General features: G+C 35.7%; 1 protein-coding gene across 1 annotated transcript; it reads right to left on the bottom strand.

Moving 5' to 3' along the window:
- Positions 1-4,373: 4,373 nt before the first annotated feature.
- On the bottom strand, positions 4,374-17,898 carry LOC132303673 (putative F-box/FBD/LRR-repeat protein At5g22610). Its single transcript, XM_059801031.1, has 4 exons — positions 17,689-17,898; positions 16,905-16,971; positions 16,613-16,747; positions 4,374-4,609 (listed from the first exon to the last, which is right to left on the bottom strand). The coding sequence occupies exons 2-4, from the start codon at positions 16,922-16,924 to the stop codon at positions 4,537-4,539; spliced, it is 228 nt and encodes a 75-aa protein (XP_059657014.1). The 5' UTR covers positions 16,925-16,971; positions 17,689-17,898; the 3' UTR covers positions 4,374-4,536.
- Between the last annotated feature and the right edge of the window lie 1,865 nt (positions 17,899-19,763).

The following is a 19,763-nucleotide window of genomic DNA, read 5'->3' as shown; positions in this document are numbered from 1 at the left end:
TGATTATTTTATGTAGATTAACTCCATTTGCATGTTTTTGTGCATTTTCAGGTTAAAGTGCAAAAAGGAAGCAAAAATGATGCCTTGTGGAATTATGAACAAAAAGGGTGCCAATTCTGAATTTCTGGCAGCGGTAGAACCTGACTTTTGTCGCCATGTTCGACCTAGCAAACTCTAGAACTGGACTTCCATCATAACATGAAAGATTTATAGCTCTGAATCAGCTTTCCAAATCTTCAAGCGGTTCGTCATTCGGAGTTCGGAACAGGGAGTTATGATCTTCTTAACAGAGGTGCGCAGAACTGCCTGGCAGCACTGAAGTACTGCCTTTCTCCCCATTTTCGACCAACCAGACTTGAGAATTGGGTCTTCATCAAAACATGAAGTTTTTAAAGCACTGAATCAGCTCTCCAAATATTCAAACAGATCATCATTCGGAGTTTGGGGCACAAAGTTATAGCAGTTTTACCAAAGTAGGTCAGTGCTGAGCAAGAAGAGCATGTTGCACATTACACTAATTTAGAGTGCTCGAGACCACTCTTCGAGTGCTCGAAAATCAGCCAGATTACAGCTTAGAAATGAATCCCTCTTCAGCCCACTTGTGCATTGGTTTTCACATTTCCACCCTCCTTCTTTATGGAGTGGTTGGGAATGTCTTTGGAGGAGAGAGAGAGAGCTTGGTTGAAAGTTATAAGGCAACTAAGGGCCACATGCATCATATCATTCATTTTTAGAAGATAAGAGGAGAGAGAGGAGAGGAAAGAAAGGAGTTCTTCAAGCTAACAAAGGGGAGCTTGAAAATTGGAGATGGAGTTTAAGCTTCTTCTTCATTCTAAGGCTCCAATGGGTAACTAACTCTTCTTCTAGGGAGGTGATGAAGCCTCCCTTGTAAGCATACTCTAGTTTTGTTCTTAATTTGGGGAATGAAGTATGTATGTGGTATTTTTCATAATCTAGAGCTCTACACATGTTGTAATGGATCTTAATTTCTATTAATGATTATGTTGAGTTTTATCATCTTGTTTTAGGTTATATTCTCTCATGATTTTATAGCTTGCATCCTCATAGTGGGAATGGAGATGAGATTATGAAATGGTTTTCTTGGCATGTCTTGTGAAGGTTTTGATAGTCCATTCCTAGGAACGATGAACCATACTACACCCCTAGATTAATGTAATTAAGTAGATGGTTCATACCAACCGTGGATGGATTATACTTAGTCTTTGATTACATGTGCATTTACCATACAAAGTAAGGGATCTGATAGGCCATTCCTAGGGGATTATACTTAGATGGTTTATACTTAGCTCTTGATTGTATGAACTTCTTGAAGATAGTGTAGTTATCATGCATCTCTACATATCATGGTCATTTACATAAGTAGCTCCTCAAGTTAATTGCAAGCTAGCATGTTTATGAGGTGTGTGGTGGATTCATTTCCCTAGTCCTCTCCACCTAAGTTTCACTCCTTTTAATCTCCTTCCAGTTATTATTTTATGCATCTTTACATTTCTAGCTTAGTGACAAACCAATCAACAACTCTTTATTACACCTTATCACTCTAAAATGACTCTAGACACTTAGGTTGTCATAGATTAGCGCAGTCCCAATGGTTCAACTTACCCGACCAATAGCCCTATTTTACAATGATTCGTGCTATTGCGAAGGTTGATGTTTAATTGACCAACCGATCATTGCACGTAGTGTCTTTACGGGCTTTTACATTAGTTACATTATGGAATTCCTTGTGAAGGAGTTGTTACATTTGATTTTGTCACGGGCTGTCCACTTCCCTAAAGTGGGAATAATGCTTTATTTTTCGTGTTTGTCTTATCGACACTTATGGGAGAATAAGGTTTCTTCTCTTTTCTTGGTTCGTGTTAGGGACTTCACAAGGAGTGAGTTTCTTTTCTTCATTGCATTGTGTATAGTTATAGGTTGGTTGATCTATGGAGATCATCATAGTGGTTTCGAGTCCTTGGTGAGGATTTGATTAATTTTGGTCGACTTAGTTCCGTATAGGGGGTGAAGTCTTTGACCTTGGTGTTTTTCGTTTCAGAGTTAGTTTCGGTGTTGTCCTTGTTGGGGCTGGTGGTCTTCTTTTCATGTTTTTCCCTCGGGGAATTTAGTTGTGGTTGCCAGTGAGGATTGATGTGAGGTCATTTTATGGGGACTTGTGTCCATATCATTGAGGATTTGTTTGATTCGTCGTGTGAGCTTGATGCTCTTTAAGGATGTCTTTTGGAGACTTGTCTCAAGTTAGAGTCTTGAATGTGGTTAACTCTTAGATGATGTTTCGGGGGATCGCATTTGGATATGGTTGTTTATGGAGTCTCGTTTCATGATCATTGTTGACTTCTTTTGGAGAGCTTGGCTTTTAAGTTATTTTGAGGGACTTGTTGTATTAATAAGACCTTATGCGTAGGATTTTCAGTGTATTGTCTTGTGGGAAGGATTATCGTGACATAGGATATATAAATGTTTTCTGATTTTGTGGAGTACGATCCATTAGCTTGAGGGCACAGACTTGTCAGGATTTGGATTCGTGACTGGTGTTATTGATAGTGGCGTTCTGAAATGTAGGTGTTGTTGGTTTTATTTGTATAGAGGATTTGAGGCCTTAAGCGTGAAGGTGCCTATGACATTGTTGCCAGAGTTTTAGGATTGGCCGAGATGGTCCAGCCGAACTTTTTTATGGGCGAGTGCTAGTTGTCATCGATGCTACCTTACATTACCTAGCTAGTAATGTAAACGTGGGCGGACACTAAACGTTGTCAATGCTATTATACATTTGAGTACGTTGTGAGCGGGTTCTAGTCACTATTCATACTGCCATGTTGCTTTAACTAAATACCTTAATCCGATATGTGGTTGTCTTGAAGTTTTTCTGGAGATTGTCGCTAGAATAATATGTTGGCTCGTTAGGAGTGGTGTTCACGGTTTTGTATCTCCTTTATCTTTTGTTTGATCTCGTGACTTTAGGAGTTGTCTATTAGTACTCGATGATCTGTTCCTTGATGTGACCTTGTGTTTAGTGCTTGAGATTTTATGTGTTGTATGGCCATGTGATTATCGTTCTTTTAAGAGTGTGTTATGTCATGAGCACATGGGTGCAAATGACATTGGGATGGGACCACTTTTGGCAGGTTGTTCAATGTGTTGTGTCATGAGCATGCGGGTGCAAATGGCATTGGTCTGTGCATTTTCTTTTGGTTTTGAGATTGTCAATGTAGCGTGTTGTGTGGGATATTCGGAGATATACTCCGTAGTTACCGTGGGTTGGCCTTCTGTTTTGTCGAGGATGGATTTCAAGGACAAATTCCCTTTCGGGTGGGACGATTTTGAAGACCGTGTCTTCTTTTTCCTTTTCTGATTTTTTCGTCATTCATTTTTATTATTTATTATTTATTTTCTTTATTTAATTATTTGGTTTATTCTTTTTCTGAGTTGCCTTAGGGTTTTGTTGCGCCCGAGGTAGGCTTCGGTGCCCTGAGATGATTTTCGGCACCACATGCATTGCGTTATATTGTCTTTTGCTGCCCGCTTATGTCTTTAATTTTATTGAAAAGTATGTTTGTTTATTTTTATTTAATAGGGGCATGGATGCGTAGTTTCTTCTGAAACATTTTTGTTTCTAGGGGTGTTTTGTGTAATTAAGTTTTTGAGATATTTTGTCTTAAGGACTTTTGTGCAAATACTTTTACTAGATATTTAGAGGAAGAACCTTTCTGTAATTTGGGAAAAGAGTAACAAATGTCACTCATTCATTGGACTATTTGTTGACTCACCATTGTGACACTTGGAAGCCTAGATTGGTGACAAGTGTAAGCTTGAAATTAAACCTTATGAGGAGGCCTAAATTTGTGACAAGTGGAGGGTGGATGTGTGTGTGTGTGTGTGTGTGTGACGTAGCATTGGTGTGTGTGTGTTTGGCTAACAAAGCCATTGTTAGTGGGAAAAGATGTGAAATTACATTTTCCTCACGAAGTCTCCATTGTTGCCACCATAAACACTAACTGCCATTTTCAAAATTTGAACCCCTTCCAATAGGAATTTAATCTTCCACTTTAAAGATCAAATCTTCCTCTCTTCATGATCTAGAACACCTTTTTCAGTTTTTCATTTTGACTTTGTTTACCTCGGATTTCAGAGGGATGAACCTCTATTAAAGCAGTTTGAGAAAACCAAAAACCGTCTTCACCATTTCTGAAATTCGACCCCCTTCCTTTGGGATTTTTGTGATACCCCTCAACTCCGAGACATGGGTTGATTAGGCTTAAGCCCAAACCCAAGGGAATACCAAAAATTAATATTTAAATGAATATAAAATACAAAAGAATTAATATATAAATAAATAAATACGCTGAAAAGAATTCTAAGTATTAAAATCCTCAAAATATAAAACCAATAAAATCCAAACTTCTAATATCTCAAAAAACATACAACTCGGGAATCCATCTGGTGGACCCCTAATAACATCCCAAATGAAAGTAAAGTACGGAAACAAAATCCAAAACTAAAACATGAAAAGTAATCCTACGTAGCCGAAGGAGTGAGTGACTGTATCTGCTCAGCACGATCAAGCTCTAAGCCTGGAACTGACGAACACCTGAAAAATAAGAGTGGGTCAGCCTACGACAAGTTCTATCCTACTACAATCTATACAGAAACCCGATACGCATATACATCCTAGATAGCTCAGTAATAACTAAAGTAGTCCATATATGTATACATACACACTATAGGACGCTCACTAGCCTATAGGTCTATTTTACTCTGAGTAGAGATAACATGCAAATCGCAAGTAATGTGGGCATGTATACGTAGACCTACTAGGGGACCAGGTGTCTATGTCCAATTATCCATCCTAGGTGATATACGCACCCTAACCATGATCCTGAGACTCAAACTCATATCACGGTACCATAATTATATGTATATAAAGTCCGTATAAGCCTAATACAAAAATATCATCCATCTGATACAGTGGCCTGACATCTGTATAACAATCCATCCAAAAATCAAAGTAAGTCATTCAATTATTTATTGACCTGACACAAATATGAGTAGGACTTAACTTTTATAGTTAATCCATACCCCAATCCAGAATAGGTAGGACTTAGTATTTTGAACTAATCCATCCCTAGTATGCCACCGTCCCATACCGGCGCATACAATCCACAAACCAAATAATTGACACAATAAATGCTAAATTTAATCATCAATTTATAAATCCAAAGCATGATATAATGATAATCAGAAATATAAACTGAGCACATTATACTGAAATTCCAAATATACTTTCATACTAGTCCATTTAATTTGCTAAAACAAAACTAGCAATTTAAAGCTTCCACAATCCCTGACAACATGCAAATTAGTATTTAAATTTCATGACATCCTCTACCATAGCATAAACCAATAGTCTTGGGTCTTTAATATGCTATATACATCATTTAAAAACCCCCAGTTAAATTTGTAAATTACACTTTAGCCCCTGTAGTCTGAAAAATACCAAAATTATACACCCGTAGGGTGTTACAGTAAGGGAGCCGACTCTCACACACCTAGAGCCGGCACTCCCTCATGGAGAGCCGACTTTCTCACCTAGGGAGCCGGCTCCCTCCATTAGGAAGCCGGCTCTCTCCCTAAGAGCCGTACTACGCTCCTCCTGTTCATCTTCTTCGCCTCCGGCAAAGTTCAGAGTCCTCTGTACTGATTTTTTATTAGATTTTTTAGGGTTCAATCCAAGTCCCAAAGACTCCAGAAACTCATCGAATCCCAGTATGAATTGCTAACAAAAATTTGAAACATAATCGATAACAGTTTATGCAATAAAATAATTTCAGTTAAGCAAAACATAAAACAGTTTACAGTCTGATTTAATATGCATAAAACATTCGTTTTTAAAGTCTGATTTAATTCCTGGAGACTATATAGCATGCACAGAACACAGGTTTAAGGGAAGGAGTTAGAATAGAAACTTGCCTGTGAGATTTTGAATTAAAATCTCCACGCCGTCTTCCTAGACTTTTTCGGCGAGTTCTGATTACCGTCAAGCCTCCTACTGCTCCGTTTCTAACCCACAATCAACCTCTTCCTTTCTCTTTGGTCCGACCTTAAATTTTCGGTCAAAACCCTAACTGGTTCTCTCTATTTTCCTCTTAAATCTCTCTCTGTTTCTTTCTGCCTCCCAATACGTGAATAGGGTTTTTGTTTCACCATAGCAGACGTATACAAGAATATATATATATAGGCGTCTAAACCCTAAGTTCGATTATAACGGTATATATATAAGTTTTAATTAAAACCTAATTCTAATTCCAACCCAATTCTAAGTTGGCTACCCTAACGTGACTATCTAAACGAATACAAAACCCTAATTAAACACTTAATGAAAACAAACAATTAAATTTCCACATAAGCATACATTAATGAAAAACAATAATTAAAACACATAACTGAATTAAATAAAACAATTAATCAAAGAATTTAATTAAATAAATAACAACTACATAAATAACCACATAAATCAATTAAATAATTAAACAATTAAACAAATAAGTCAATTAATCAAATAAAAATGAAATAAAAACATGAATTAAAATGCCGAGACTATCTTTTTAAAATTAGGGATATTACAATTTTAGTCTTCCACCTTAAATACAAAAGTTTCTTCTCTTCTTGATCCAGAACATCTTTTGATAGTTTTTCAATTTGAGTTCGTTTGCCTTGGATTATGGAGGAACAATCCTCTAGTGAGGTAGGGGTTGTCATATGTTTATACTCTTGTTGTTGTTTCTTGTTTCCTTTATTGTTGATATACATTGTATGCATGTAAATTGATGTCCTAGGATTGTACTTGATGCATATTGATCATATTTAACCTAGGGTTTTATTTTTACACAAGTCTTATATGTGGCTATCCTCTTGTGTTGTTGTAGTTTTACATACTAGAAGTTGGAAATCTTGTATTGTTTTATTATTGTTACTAGGATGTTATAAGATTATTATTGTCATTATTTGTGTTGTGATACTGTACTATGTCATTGTTAAGTTAGGGATTTAATGAATACCATGTTAGCATGACAAAAAAATCATTATGTTGATGATCTTATAATTGTATTTATCTTGTTTCACTTAGTAGTGTTTTGAAATCATGTGATTATTATTTGTGTATTTATTGAATTTCTACATTGTTGTGGTTGAAGATTCAATTGTGTATTTAATATTATGTTAATGTTTAAATAATGGATTTGAGACTAAATTTGTGATAGTATAGATGAAATTCAATTGCTGACACCATTGTAGTAACTTGGTTGATTCACATTATAAATTCGTCATTACAAGTGCCATTATAGTTGAGGACTTAGTGCGTGGAATGTGTGGGTTCCAATCTTGGTTGTGCATGGAAGGTGGTTAAATGCATTGTTTACTTATGTATATAAGTTGTTGCATTGATTGTTGATTTTAGAAAGTTGGGACGTCGTTGTTGAAATGGTTAGAGTTCGGCTCTAATGCAGAAGATATGAGTCCTCCCCACATGTGCGCACTAGGGTAGTTCCCGGCAGGTTAGTAACCTAAAATAGTTATTATTCGTTTGGATTTGATCCGGCGTGATGTCGATATTATTTGTTTGATTTCGCATTTCGTTTCAAGTTGATGACACTAAATCATTATAACTTGTTGTATCTATATTGTTGATCTCGTATTTTGTTTCAAGTTGATGACACTAAATTGTTGTAACTTGTTGTTGGCTTTGATGGTTCTGATTCCGTTTAATTGCTCTACTTATTGTGGTTTGTGTTTAAAATGTTCTAAGGTAACTTAGGATGATCCTTTAGTACCATTTTGAACATAGACGTTAGGTGGCATACACCACATGTAACCGTTTATATTTCGTTGCAAAGAATCATTGAAACTTTAGAGTATACACATATGCTTCTTCCTACTAGTAATGCAAGTTACTCACCGTAATTGATTGGGTTATTTTCAGGTAAGGAGACTTTGTTTTGGGATGCACAACATCCTTAGGTTGCCTTGGTTGCATCGAATTACCTTTTGTGTAATTTCACATACATGCAAGTGTTAACATGTTTTGTTTTCTTTTGAAATTGTAATATATAGCTTGGTTATGACATGTCGTTTTCATTTTGGGATATGTAAAGTGTGCCTAAGTATACTATTCAAGACTCATTTCATATGTGTGATATGTGACCAAAAGCCAAACATCTTAATTTTATGCAATGGTTACTTTTTGTTTCAAGCATGAACTTATTTTTGCAAAGTATGCACATAAGGGCATTTTGGGCATTTTCATATGAAAAATAAGACTTAGCTTTATCATGGTCATTTAGAAAACCATATTTGGGGGGGGGGGGGGGGGGGGGGGGGGGGGCTTCACAAACTTTTTCTAAAAAAATTTGTTTTGACGTCAAAAAACACGCGTTTGCCTTAAATTTCTGGTGCAGCCTTCTGGTCTGCGATTGATTGCTGAATCTCATAACCGATTGTAGACTCATTTTTTTTTATCCATCACAGGGTTACGATCGTTCGCAGACCCTTGGCGACCCTTCGCAGAGGCCTGGCGATCGATCGCTTTAGTAGCACTTCACTTCTAAAAGTTGGATTTTTGGTCTCAGTTTCATCGATCGTGGAATTCTGTGATCAATCGCAGAATTCCACGATCGATCACAGATTCCCTTAGGCATGATTAAATTTTTAGTTTTTTTTTTTTTTTTTTTTTTTCAAACTTTGAGGTCCCATATCTTTGTCATCCGAACTCCGAATCAGGTGATTTTTGGGTCTAACTTTATTAATTTTTCATTGTCTTTCCAATGGTGTGCATAGTAGCACCCATTTATATGTAAAAATACTATTTTACCCTTGCGGTCACACTTGGTCTATTTTTAACCCTAGTTTCCGCTTTTGTTCTCTTTGAGTTCCGTGACCTCATAGAAAGTCACTTTGGCGTCTTAGAGATAAGGTATATCTATAGAGAACTCAGTTTTATCTTTCACTTCTGCATTTCAGATTCGCTATCGGGTTAACTTTCGAGTCATCATTAACGCACCGGGTTTGTAAAACCAGGGTCGTCACACCTACAACTGTCATACTTCTTCCCAAATGTTCGCAAACGTTGACAAGCCTCGCAACTGTTGCTTGTACATCCACAACAATCACAACTATTGCTTATACATCGACAACCATGACAACATGCATCAATCATGTTTTCTATGAAAGGATACGTTAAAAAAATGGTCAACAACTTGGCCTAAATTGTGGATGTTGTGATATACATAACTCTGCATGGAACAACATGCAACCATTCACACCATATATTCACGTTGAACAATATTTAATTCACATTCACGTTGTAGTCTAACGTGGTATAAACAGGCCATATTCATAGACAAGTTTCATTTACATGTAGAAACACTAGTTTTCACAACAAGTTTCTAACAATAAGATCTAGAGTAAATTATATGAATCAAGAGTATTAGTCTGTTGGAAGTTAACATTTTTTTCAGCTTATTATTGTCTTACGCAGTTATCCTTTCTTTCTTTTCTTTTTTATTTTCCTAAGGTGAATGAAAATATATATTGATTGAGAGAGGCCAAATACAACAAACAACCTAAGGAACCTACTAAGCCTAAGAGGCAAGGACCAAATTGAACCATAAAGAACAAAAGAAACAGCTAACCTTAGCCAATGCCTAACCTATTAGCACAAGCCCAAGCCCAGAAGGAGGAGTAGACATTAAGGCTAACTGAAACATTCTTGATGTTCAAATGAATGGAATCACCGCACACAGGAATACCCAAAGCACTCACCACACACAGGAACACCCAGAGCATTCAATTCTAAATCATAATCAACTTTTCTGTGGAAGCCAAGAGAGATCAAAATGCGACAAGCAACACAACAAATTGTGAGTTGTGCGATGCAGATTTGGCTAAGTTAAGATAATATTTATATACATGATTTCTTAATTGACTTGAAAGGGACTTTTAAAAACATTATAGGGCGTCTCTCATATTTAGGTTTAAAAAGGGGTTCAAAAGAGCTTGAAAATCATAATACTGTTCAAACATGGGCAAGTCTGACCGGTTGCAAAAAGTGTGACCAGTTGGACTTTGCAGAATTCCTTAACCGGACTGATTGTACTGATCACCAAAAGTGCGATCAATAGGAATTGGCTGAATTTAGATTTTTAATTAAAAAAAAAAACCCTAGTTTGTCAATCCCAACCAAACTTAAACTCATATGACACGTTTCCTCACTTTCCTTACCTTTTTCAAGTGATGTTCACATCGAATCATGGTATTCTTGACCTTGTTTAGCTTCCACGATCAAAACTCAAAATAAAAATGAAATTACAACGTTATCAAATGTTTTGAACCGAAATTAGCCAACACAAAAAGAAAATTCCTCACCAAAGCCCAGTGATTATTTAAAACATCAAATAATCCTCCACCGGCATATGTAGTCTCCCATCCCACATGCAATCTCTTTAAAGCATCCAATAATCCACCACCAAGGCAATTATTCAAAAACTTTCCTACGGTGGCCCCAAGGAGATTTGAACTCCTGACCTTCAGGATGTTATGTAAAAGTCTTTGCTACTATGTTAACCCATTTAGGTTAATTTATATACTGATTTTAAACATTGGATGAATCACTTGATCATATAAATTTAGTATTTAGCGGTCGATTCACATATTGTATGAATATTACTTATTAATTTCTTTTTAGCTTTTTCATCATGTGAAATTTAGTAGTAGATTTTAAACACCCATGAAAACAAAATCCATTATTTTAAATTTGAGATCGTCCATAATTGTAAAATATGTGAAAATCCATCGTTTTAAACTTAATAGACAATGATATCTTTATAATCGGAATCTTCTTCAAAATCTACATCTTTGAAGCTCTATTTAAGGATTGACCCAGAAAATTATGTGAGGAGAAGGAATACTAAATTTTTTTAGTAATTTCAAGGGGGCAATAGTAATTTTTTATGATGTGAAAAATAAATTTCAACAAAAAAATAAAAGAATGATATTAGCATATTCACAACAAAGTATATTTATTGGATTCTTTAAAATTGACACTAGCTTAATAATGGCAAAACCAATAAGCTTTGTTTAAGACATCAATATGTTTTTGTTTAGGGTTAAAATCATAAAATCCCAACTTGTTTTAGAAAATCTCTACACTTTTAGAAAATGATTACACTGCCCCAATATCTGTATCGACTCCGGCTATGAAATAACAAATTTGACCTTACTATTTAATGTTAAATTAAAATAAAAATAGTTTTTTAAAATTACAAAAAATACACTTTAATCTTCTTCTTCACCCCCCCCCCCCCTCTCTAAAACTCTCAACCCTCTTTCTCAAATAGATTTCTCGAAGCCAACTTGAGTTTGGAGATGAAATCTTGAAAATGGTGGTAGAGCGAAAAACATCCGAAAGGCCGGAACAACGCCAGGGAAATGATCGGAACAATGCCGGGAAAATAGTCGAAACAACGCCGAGGAAATGGGTCAGAACAAAGCTAAGAAATGGGTTAGAGAAACACTGGGAGACATTCGGGTGATCCATCTGAGAAATGAAAAAGATTCAGAACAAAGCCCGTAAAAGGCCGGAAATAAGCTAGGGAATAGTCGGAACAAAGTTGAGAAATGCATGAACAACCGGGGAAATGGCCGGAACAAAGCCGAGAAATAGTCGGAACAAAGCCGGGGAATAGTTGGAACAAAGCCGAGAAATGCCGGAACAACGCCGGAAAATAGTTGGTCACCGCTTTGGAGCGTTGACTATCGTCGATGAAGGAGGAGCGCGTGGGCACGTGTAGCGTGAGTGAGATTTACTCGCAGGAGCATGCGTCGCTTGGGCTCGTGAAGCACAAGTCAGATCTATTTCACAGAAGCGTTGGCATGTGACAATGCGGGACGTCGCTTGGAAACGCGTGGTTGATCAAAAAAGGAAAACAAAGAGAGATCTGAACCAGAAATGGATCAGATTTTATTGGTCTTCTCCTTTACTGCTATCTGCAATCAATAAAGGGCAAAAAAAAAAAAAAAAAAGAAAGAAAGAAAGAAAAGAAAAGAAAAGAAACAAACGATCTTGGATCATTGCTCTGATACCATGTTAAATTTATGATGCAGAAATATAAGATGTAAAATAGGAAGATGAAACAGAGAAAGATTAAGAACACAGTATATACATGGTTCGGCACTAAGGCCTACATTTCTCTTATTGCTTGTATTTCTTAATATGTTTTCATTGTGTTGATACACAATATATAGGAAATAAAGTTGTAGACAAAAAGAATAAATAAAGGAGGAAAGAATCAAAAAGTAAATCAAGGAGGAAAGAAAGGAAACCGAATATAATATATATGTATAATATATTATACATATATATGAGGAAAGAAGGGAAACAAAAAGAATAAATCAAGGAGGAAAGAAAGGAAACTGAATCTAATATATAGTTATAATATGTATAATATATTATACATATATATATAATATATATTTCAATAATCCAACATATTAAGCAAATTAACATCATTGATTGGCTAAACTATATTACAGTCATACATTATTTATTCTTTATAGTATTATTTGACCAGAGAAGTAAGAAATTTCTTTGTTTCTAAATTATTTTTGAAGTTAGAGGTTGCATATAATAAACATAATGTAAAAGAAAATTGGGTATTGCAAGATGTGTCTTAATTTATATGACAAAATTTCGATGACTAGAAAATAATAAATTCCCAAAGAAAATATGGTCAAATTGTGAAATTGGATAAAAATGAATCTGATTGAAACGAAAACTGAAACTGATTGAAATGAAAATCGAGAGTAATTTCAAAATGGTTGATTCTTCCACCTCCTTCTTAATGGTAAAGCAAAGCTCTTTTTAACGCCTTCTCCATTTCTGCACATCTTTATCGTTTATTCTATGATTTCTTTCAAATCTTCTTTCATTCGTTTATGTTTTCATTCGAAATAGAAATTTATCATTTGTTGTGGAGTGTGTTCAATAGTAATTGAAAGCATGTTTGCTAATGTAAAATTTGTTGTAAAATTTATGGAATAACATGAAAACATGTTTAGTAAAAAAATGTAAGATTGACAGACAAAATTGTTGTTGTTGTTGTTTCTTTTTTTTTTTTGTTTTTTTTTTTTTTGCCCTTTTTGTTATGTCTATAAAACATACTTTAAATCTAGGGTGTCCTGTGAGTGAATAATATGTTATAAAATATTATTTGACCACTTACTTCGAATAATGTTGTAATGACTAGATATCTAAAAAATTTGAGATTGCTTATTTATTATTTATCGGTTGATTGGTTAACTAATTAATTTTATTCTTTTATCAAGTTAAAATTCAACATTCACAAATCAGAGGTGAAATAGTTTCAATATCTCTAGGCAAACACTTTTTTTTTTTTTTAATATATATAAAAATTGACAAATTAATCTCTAGATTGCTTTTAATTTACATTGTTTTCAATTGAATCATTAGTATAATTCAACCAACAAACCTATTTTTGATCATTCGACCTACTAATCCAACATTAATTCTGTGATACCTTACAAATCTCTTGGACGATCCCTTTTCACTCATACTACATAGTATAGTGTTAAGTGGTTTTTATAAATTTTAAATGTGGTGGCCACTTCTCACATTCATACTTTTTACATCATTTTGAGCACAAGGTCACAGACACACCACGTTTTTTGTTGCCGTTGCTAGGGATTAGCAACGTTATATTAAGGAATTGAATTGGAATTAGTACTCTTTTGATCCTTGCTTTATTTTTATTTATTTTGTTCTCATCTTATCACTCTTGTTACTTAGGTACTTGGAGCATAGAGAAGCAAAGCAAAGGAGCCTCAAATCAAGCAAAAAAAGCATAAAAAGCAAAAAGCAAAAATAAAAATAAAACTTGCAAAAGCAAAACAAAAATGCTTATAAATTCTTGAAGTTGCTTAAGGACCTTTTGTGAGCTTTCTAAACTCCTTTCTTGCAGATAAATCGTCGGCCCGCTTGGAGGCACTTTTAATTGCTTAGTTAAATTGTCGGCCCGCGTGGAGGCACTTTTATTTTTATTTGTTGAAAAGCATGGGAGTATGGGATCATCGTATGTGGAGGATTGTTATTGATTGATTTGTTGTGGAGAAGAGGTTTGTGTTTTTGTTGCTCTTATTGGTGTGTTGACTAAAATTTGTGTGGTTCATTCCCACCCTTCATCCTCACTACTCCAAGGAAAGCCTTGAGGATAATCTTGGTTATTTAGACCCGAACTTCATTGAACATCAACTTTTTGACCAATTTCCTCCCAGAGTTCAAGCTCTAATTCCTTCAATGATCATTTATGATCATTACAATCTCAATGGGTACCATGCACCAACTTCCATCATGCTTCCTAATTTCCAAGCTGATCACTATGAAATCAAACCCGAGACCATTCAATTGTGTCCACTTTTCTATGGGTTAGATGGTGAGGAACCATACAAACACTTGGATGAGTTTTTTAAAGTATGCTCCACTGTAAGATATATGAATATACCGAAAGAAGTCCTTAAGTTACTTATCTTCCCTTTCACTCTTAAAAATAAGGCAAAATATTGGTTTAATAGTTTGGGATCAAATACAATAACTTCTTGGGCACAAATGCAAAATGATTTTTTGAAAAAGTATTACTTAGTGAGCTTGACCAATTCAATGAGAACCGCCATTAGAGAATTTTCCCATGGGGAGGGAGAACTTTTGCATGAAGCTTCGGAGAAATTGAATGACTTACTAAGAAAAGGTCCACATCATGACATTCCAAAATGGCAAGTGGTTCAATATTTCTATGAGAGCTTATCCGACACTCATAAGGATATAGTAGATTCTTTATGTGAAGGCTCGTATTTTGAAAAACATGAAGATGACATTTAACATCTTTTTAAAAAAATGAGTGTGAATTCAATGCATAGATCACAAACTTCTCGGGTGAGCAATAATTCTAATGTAAGAGGGAATAACTTAAAATTGACAAATTAATTTACAAATTTATATTTATTTACTAACTTTATAATTATTTTGTTTTGCTTCTAAACTCAGCAGCACATTCACGCCATCACTAGGCCGACAGATGACAAAGACAAGACGTTAAGGTCCTGTTTGTAGGGAACAAACTCGTTAATTTTGGCCCAACTTGCATAATTTCATTAACAAGGCCCAAAGAGATAATACATAAGTAGTTTGGCGGGACGTGTCAGCAGCTAATTGAATGCTGACTTTAATATATATATATATATTTTAATTTTCTTCGTTTATCTGTGTCTGTCTCTTAATCTCTCTCTCTCTCAAACCTTTCCTTTCTCTGGAGACCAAGTTTCATTCCTCTTCTGACACCTTGCATCACCATATGAAGAGCCCTTTGCTCTTTTTCCTTCTTGTAGATCGGATTTCGTGATCGATCGTTCGATCACGTTAAAACTTAAAACTGTCTGATAGTTTTCGTAACAGATCTTTTTTTTTTTTTTTTTTTTCTTAAAGAAGAAGTTTTTTTTTTTTTTTTTTTAATTTTTTAGAACAAGTTATGTTTTATAATTTTCTAAAAACCCAATTGAGATGGATTACAATTTAATGGCTGAGATGAAATATTATCTGAATTATGGGCTAATGGATTGTCAACTCTTTCGACCTCATAGTGGGAATTGGGTTAAACTTGCACTCATATGGACTTGAACCTTTTAAATGACTAAAGATAATACGCACGTGCCTTTGACTTAACGAGTTTTTTTCCCCTTCAAACATGCCCTTACATGCTCTATTGGTATGCTGCGAAAAATTGTTTGCCTAGAGACATTGAAAGTATGCTCTATTGGTATAGAGACATTGAAAGATAACTTGAAATCTCCAAAAAGTTATATATTAGATAATCGCAATCGATACCCCCATATACAAATCAACAGGCGACTTATTCTTAAATGGAAAGCTTATTTTTGGTCTATGGTACTTAAATGCCACGAGATTTATTGCAGAAATCTCAATACTTTCCACATTGAAGCAATAATATATCTCCAAACGCTTCAAATGGAGTGATAGATCAGGAACTTTTAGGTTTACAAGACACCTGGTTTTTGTCACAAACAATTGTTTCAAAAATGGACAGTTAGTTAAGAAGTACTCGAGAACTTGTCTAGTTACATTCACTACTGCCAGCTGAAGATTAGTTAGGGAGTTGAAGCGAGTAAACGCAAGAGGCGATGAATGCAGGTGATTTGTGATTTGATCCATGTCAGGAAAATTGTAAAAATTGGACTTAACTACCCAACAATACGAGAAATCTAGCTCAAGCTTTTTCACATTCTTTCTGATTGCAAAATTAATCCAATTGTCAATATCAAATGCAGAATGTTCATCAAGATCAAATTGAACTCTGAATTCATCTAAACTTGGACCGTTGTACGATTTCAATACTTGATTTACCCAACTCAAATACAAGGCCTTTCGACTTCATGTGTATTATTTCCCAATAGAATTCCATCTAATATATGTGAGGCATCAAAGTTCAAACATGTAATGTAAGTCCACATATACCTCCATCTCTTTGATAGCAGACTAGTTCTTGCGGCTTCTTTCATCGTCAATAGTGACAAGATCGAAACAAGGAGAACATTAGGAAGTCCACTAATGTAATCTTCCAAACACAGTGCTCCTTTATCAGCCTTCTCACTATTCCAATTAAAGAATAAATAAATAAAAATAATTAAGAAAGTGTGATAACAGAAACACCACAGTATTGCTGAATTTTTGTAACAAAATATCTTCATTTAAAAATAAAATAAATATAGAAAAATACATTAGTGAAAAGATGGTGTAAATGTTTTACCATATTGTTGTTTTCTCCATGGGAATTGATTTCGCAGATAGCAGGAGAAGATGAACGCTTGCTTTGTCTATAAAAAAATAAAAAAGTCAGGTTCATAAAAAGACCAATTTTGCTCACTTGCTTGGAGAAAAAGAGAGAAATTTGATTATACGATGTTAAAAGCGATGTTAAATTGGGTTTTTAGGAAATAGGTTTAGGTTTTCTGTTTACTTTTTATTTTTCATTTTTCATATCTTACTGGGATTAGGTAACTAAGTTACCATGAGAGGTTAAAAAGGTTAGTATTGGGAAAGAAAATAAATTAAATAAGTTATTTATCATGATAATTTCACAAACTAATAGCTACTATATTTTGCACAATAAACAATTGTAGTACTATTTTTGTATGTTTATTTCCCAATACCTGTGCCAAAAGAAGGTTTTTCTAATTTTTAATGAATATCCTTAAAATTTCAAACTTAAAAATATATATAACTAACTAATTTTAGGAGGGTTCATTGCAGGTCCCAAATCGGGAAAGAATAATTGCTTAGACAGAGAATTCACAGGCCGGATTGAAAAGATCTAACTCAGGTTGTAAATTTGAAGAGGGGCACTGGATTGGAGAATACTTTTTCAGAATTTCAAAAGTACTATGACATGTTGAGATCAAATTTAGAAAAACGATTCTAAAAATTTAAAAAAACAAAAACAATGTTCAGAAAGTTATAAAAGAAGGTTGGTTCTCACAAATATATATATAGATGACACAGTTTTCACGATATCACCATCCATCTCTTTTTACAAGATTGCACAGACTCGATCTGCAGATATGATGTAGTGCTTGACTTTTTGATAGAGACTTGGATGGCTGCCCTCGAGATCGTACCGGTGAATCTGAAGAGCACATGCCCGCTCTAGACTTCTAGTTCTAGGGTTGATTCTTATCTCTTACGCTTTGTTTGGAATCAATTATTTTAGGATTTGGAAAAGGAATCTGAATAGGAATAAGAATAAGAATTGATTAAAAGAAAAGAAAAGAAAAAAAAAAAAAAACAGTTATCTTGGAATCAAGTGAGCTACTCGTACTCTTTTGATGACGTCACCGTGGGCGATTTTAAGGCGATAGTGACTTTGTCCTTTTCTTTCTTTTTTTGTTTCCGTTCATGATGAAATTTTATTTAGAGACTGCAAAGATTCCAAGAATTTCAATAACTGGGGATGTGAAATCGGCAGTTCCACATCGAGGACCGTCTTTGTACATCGACGGGGAGTTCGTCGCAGGGAGGAAATCAGTTCTCTCATCTTGCTTGGTCGGGCGTTTTGACAAGGAAGTTGGGGGTTGTGATCGTGTGGAGGAATGTGCTACAAGAGCATGGAATACGTCCTATAGAGTGGGGGTTACTCCATTATCTGATTCGCTGCTCCTTTTTAGGTTTCCTTCTTAGACCGAAGCCCAACGTGTGTTGAAGGAAGGTCGACGTCAATAGGGATCTGCAACCCTACAGATCAATGTATGGTCTTTTAGGGTTGGTTGTTGCGGCGTCCTTAGAGAAAAAGGTCTCAAACAGATCCGGCTGTTTGGACTTCCCCTTCACCTATGGTGTTATGCTTTATTTGTTTAAGTAGGGGAGTTGTGCGGCGGATTTGTGGGAGCTGTTGCTGATGAAACAAGGGATGCCGAAAGTGTTTGGATTACAGTGAGAATAGGATCGACCTGTCCGCAATTTGTGTTTATTAATGATGATACTTTCTGTTATAAGGTGGCGATCTGGGAAGAAATTGCACCGGCGTTGGTTCCCTCGACAGAGAGTATTGAAGGCGGCGACGGGCCTCATCATATGCCGGAGAAAGAATGGGTGCGAGGAAGATCAAGTAAACGACACGCGCCGGTCACGCGCCGATTATAGTTGACAAGGATAAATTTACACGTGGTGCTCATAGAGCCTCAATTCCAGATTCAACCCTATCCTTATCTACAAGGGTGAGGAAGTTGGGTTGGGCCTCACAGATTGGCCTAAAGTTGATTTGGGCCGGAGGGGTTATGGGCAAACTAAGGCATTAAGATTCAAGCCTGATTTTGGGCCTAAGCCAGCCCACACTAAAAGACGGGTTCTTAAAGGACCCAACTCATTTTCTGTTTCAATTCTTAACGAATCAGATCCAAGGAAAGCCCATGTTCACACTCAAACCCAATATCAAAATCTCTCCTCTTTTTCATTTCAGCGTCGGACTGAGAAAGAAAAGTGGAAATGGCCGGTTGCCTCAGCTAGTCGACAGGGTACCCAATGGACTCATGCTGAAAAACAGAAATGGGTAGCGCGCTCTCCTTCTCCTTCTCCTTCTCCAGGTTCGACCTCTGTATCTCATCCTAAGAGCTCATCTTCTACCCCTTCTTCGTGTGAGGTGATGGGAAATGGTGAAGGTGGAGTGGAGGATCGTTTGGATCAAAGGAGAGGTCTTCCTGAAGCCATTGTTCCACGGGATGCAGAATCACCGTCTTTGTTGACTAAGTCCGAAAGTATTGGTTGTTCCAAAGGGGAGACAGTTTGTGTTGGATGAGACCTTCATTTTAAGCTGACAGATGATTTAGCCGTGTCTTTACTTAATGAACTCAAGCTCTGTGTTGCTCTAAAAGGCTTAAATGGTCTACCCTCCGTTACTGGGACAAACTCTACCCATGATTTGATGACAAATTTTACGGATGACCCTGGAACAGAGTTGAATCTGCAATTAAACTTGTATCAGAATAGTGTTGAAAGCAAAGGGGAGGACTTTGAAGATCAGTCTCAACAGATCTGTCCTCTTGCCAGGGATATTGATCAATCTGATGTGGACATTATAGAACCCTTAGCAACTGTACACCCTGATTGCTTAGAG

The sequence above is a fragment of the Cornus florida genome, unplaced genomic scaffold (assembly GCF_030987335.1).
Source record: "Cornus florida cultivar Cherokee Brave unplaced genomic scaffold, ASM3098733v1 CherokeeBrave_3.0.0_Hap2_Chr04, whole genome shotgun sequence".
In the NCBI taxonomy this organism is placed as follows: domain Eukaryota; kingdom Viridiplantae; phylum Streptophyta; class Magnoliopsida; order Cornales; family Cornaceae; genus Cornus; species Cornus florida.
Note: the sequence above shows the minus strand (reverse complement) of the source record. Positions and strands in the feature narration are given on the sequence as shown.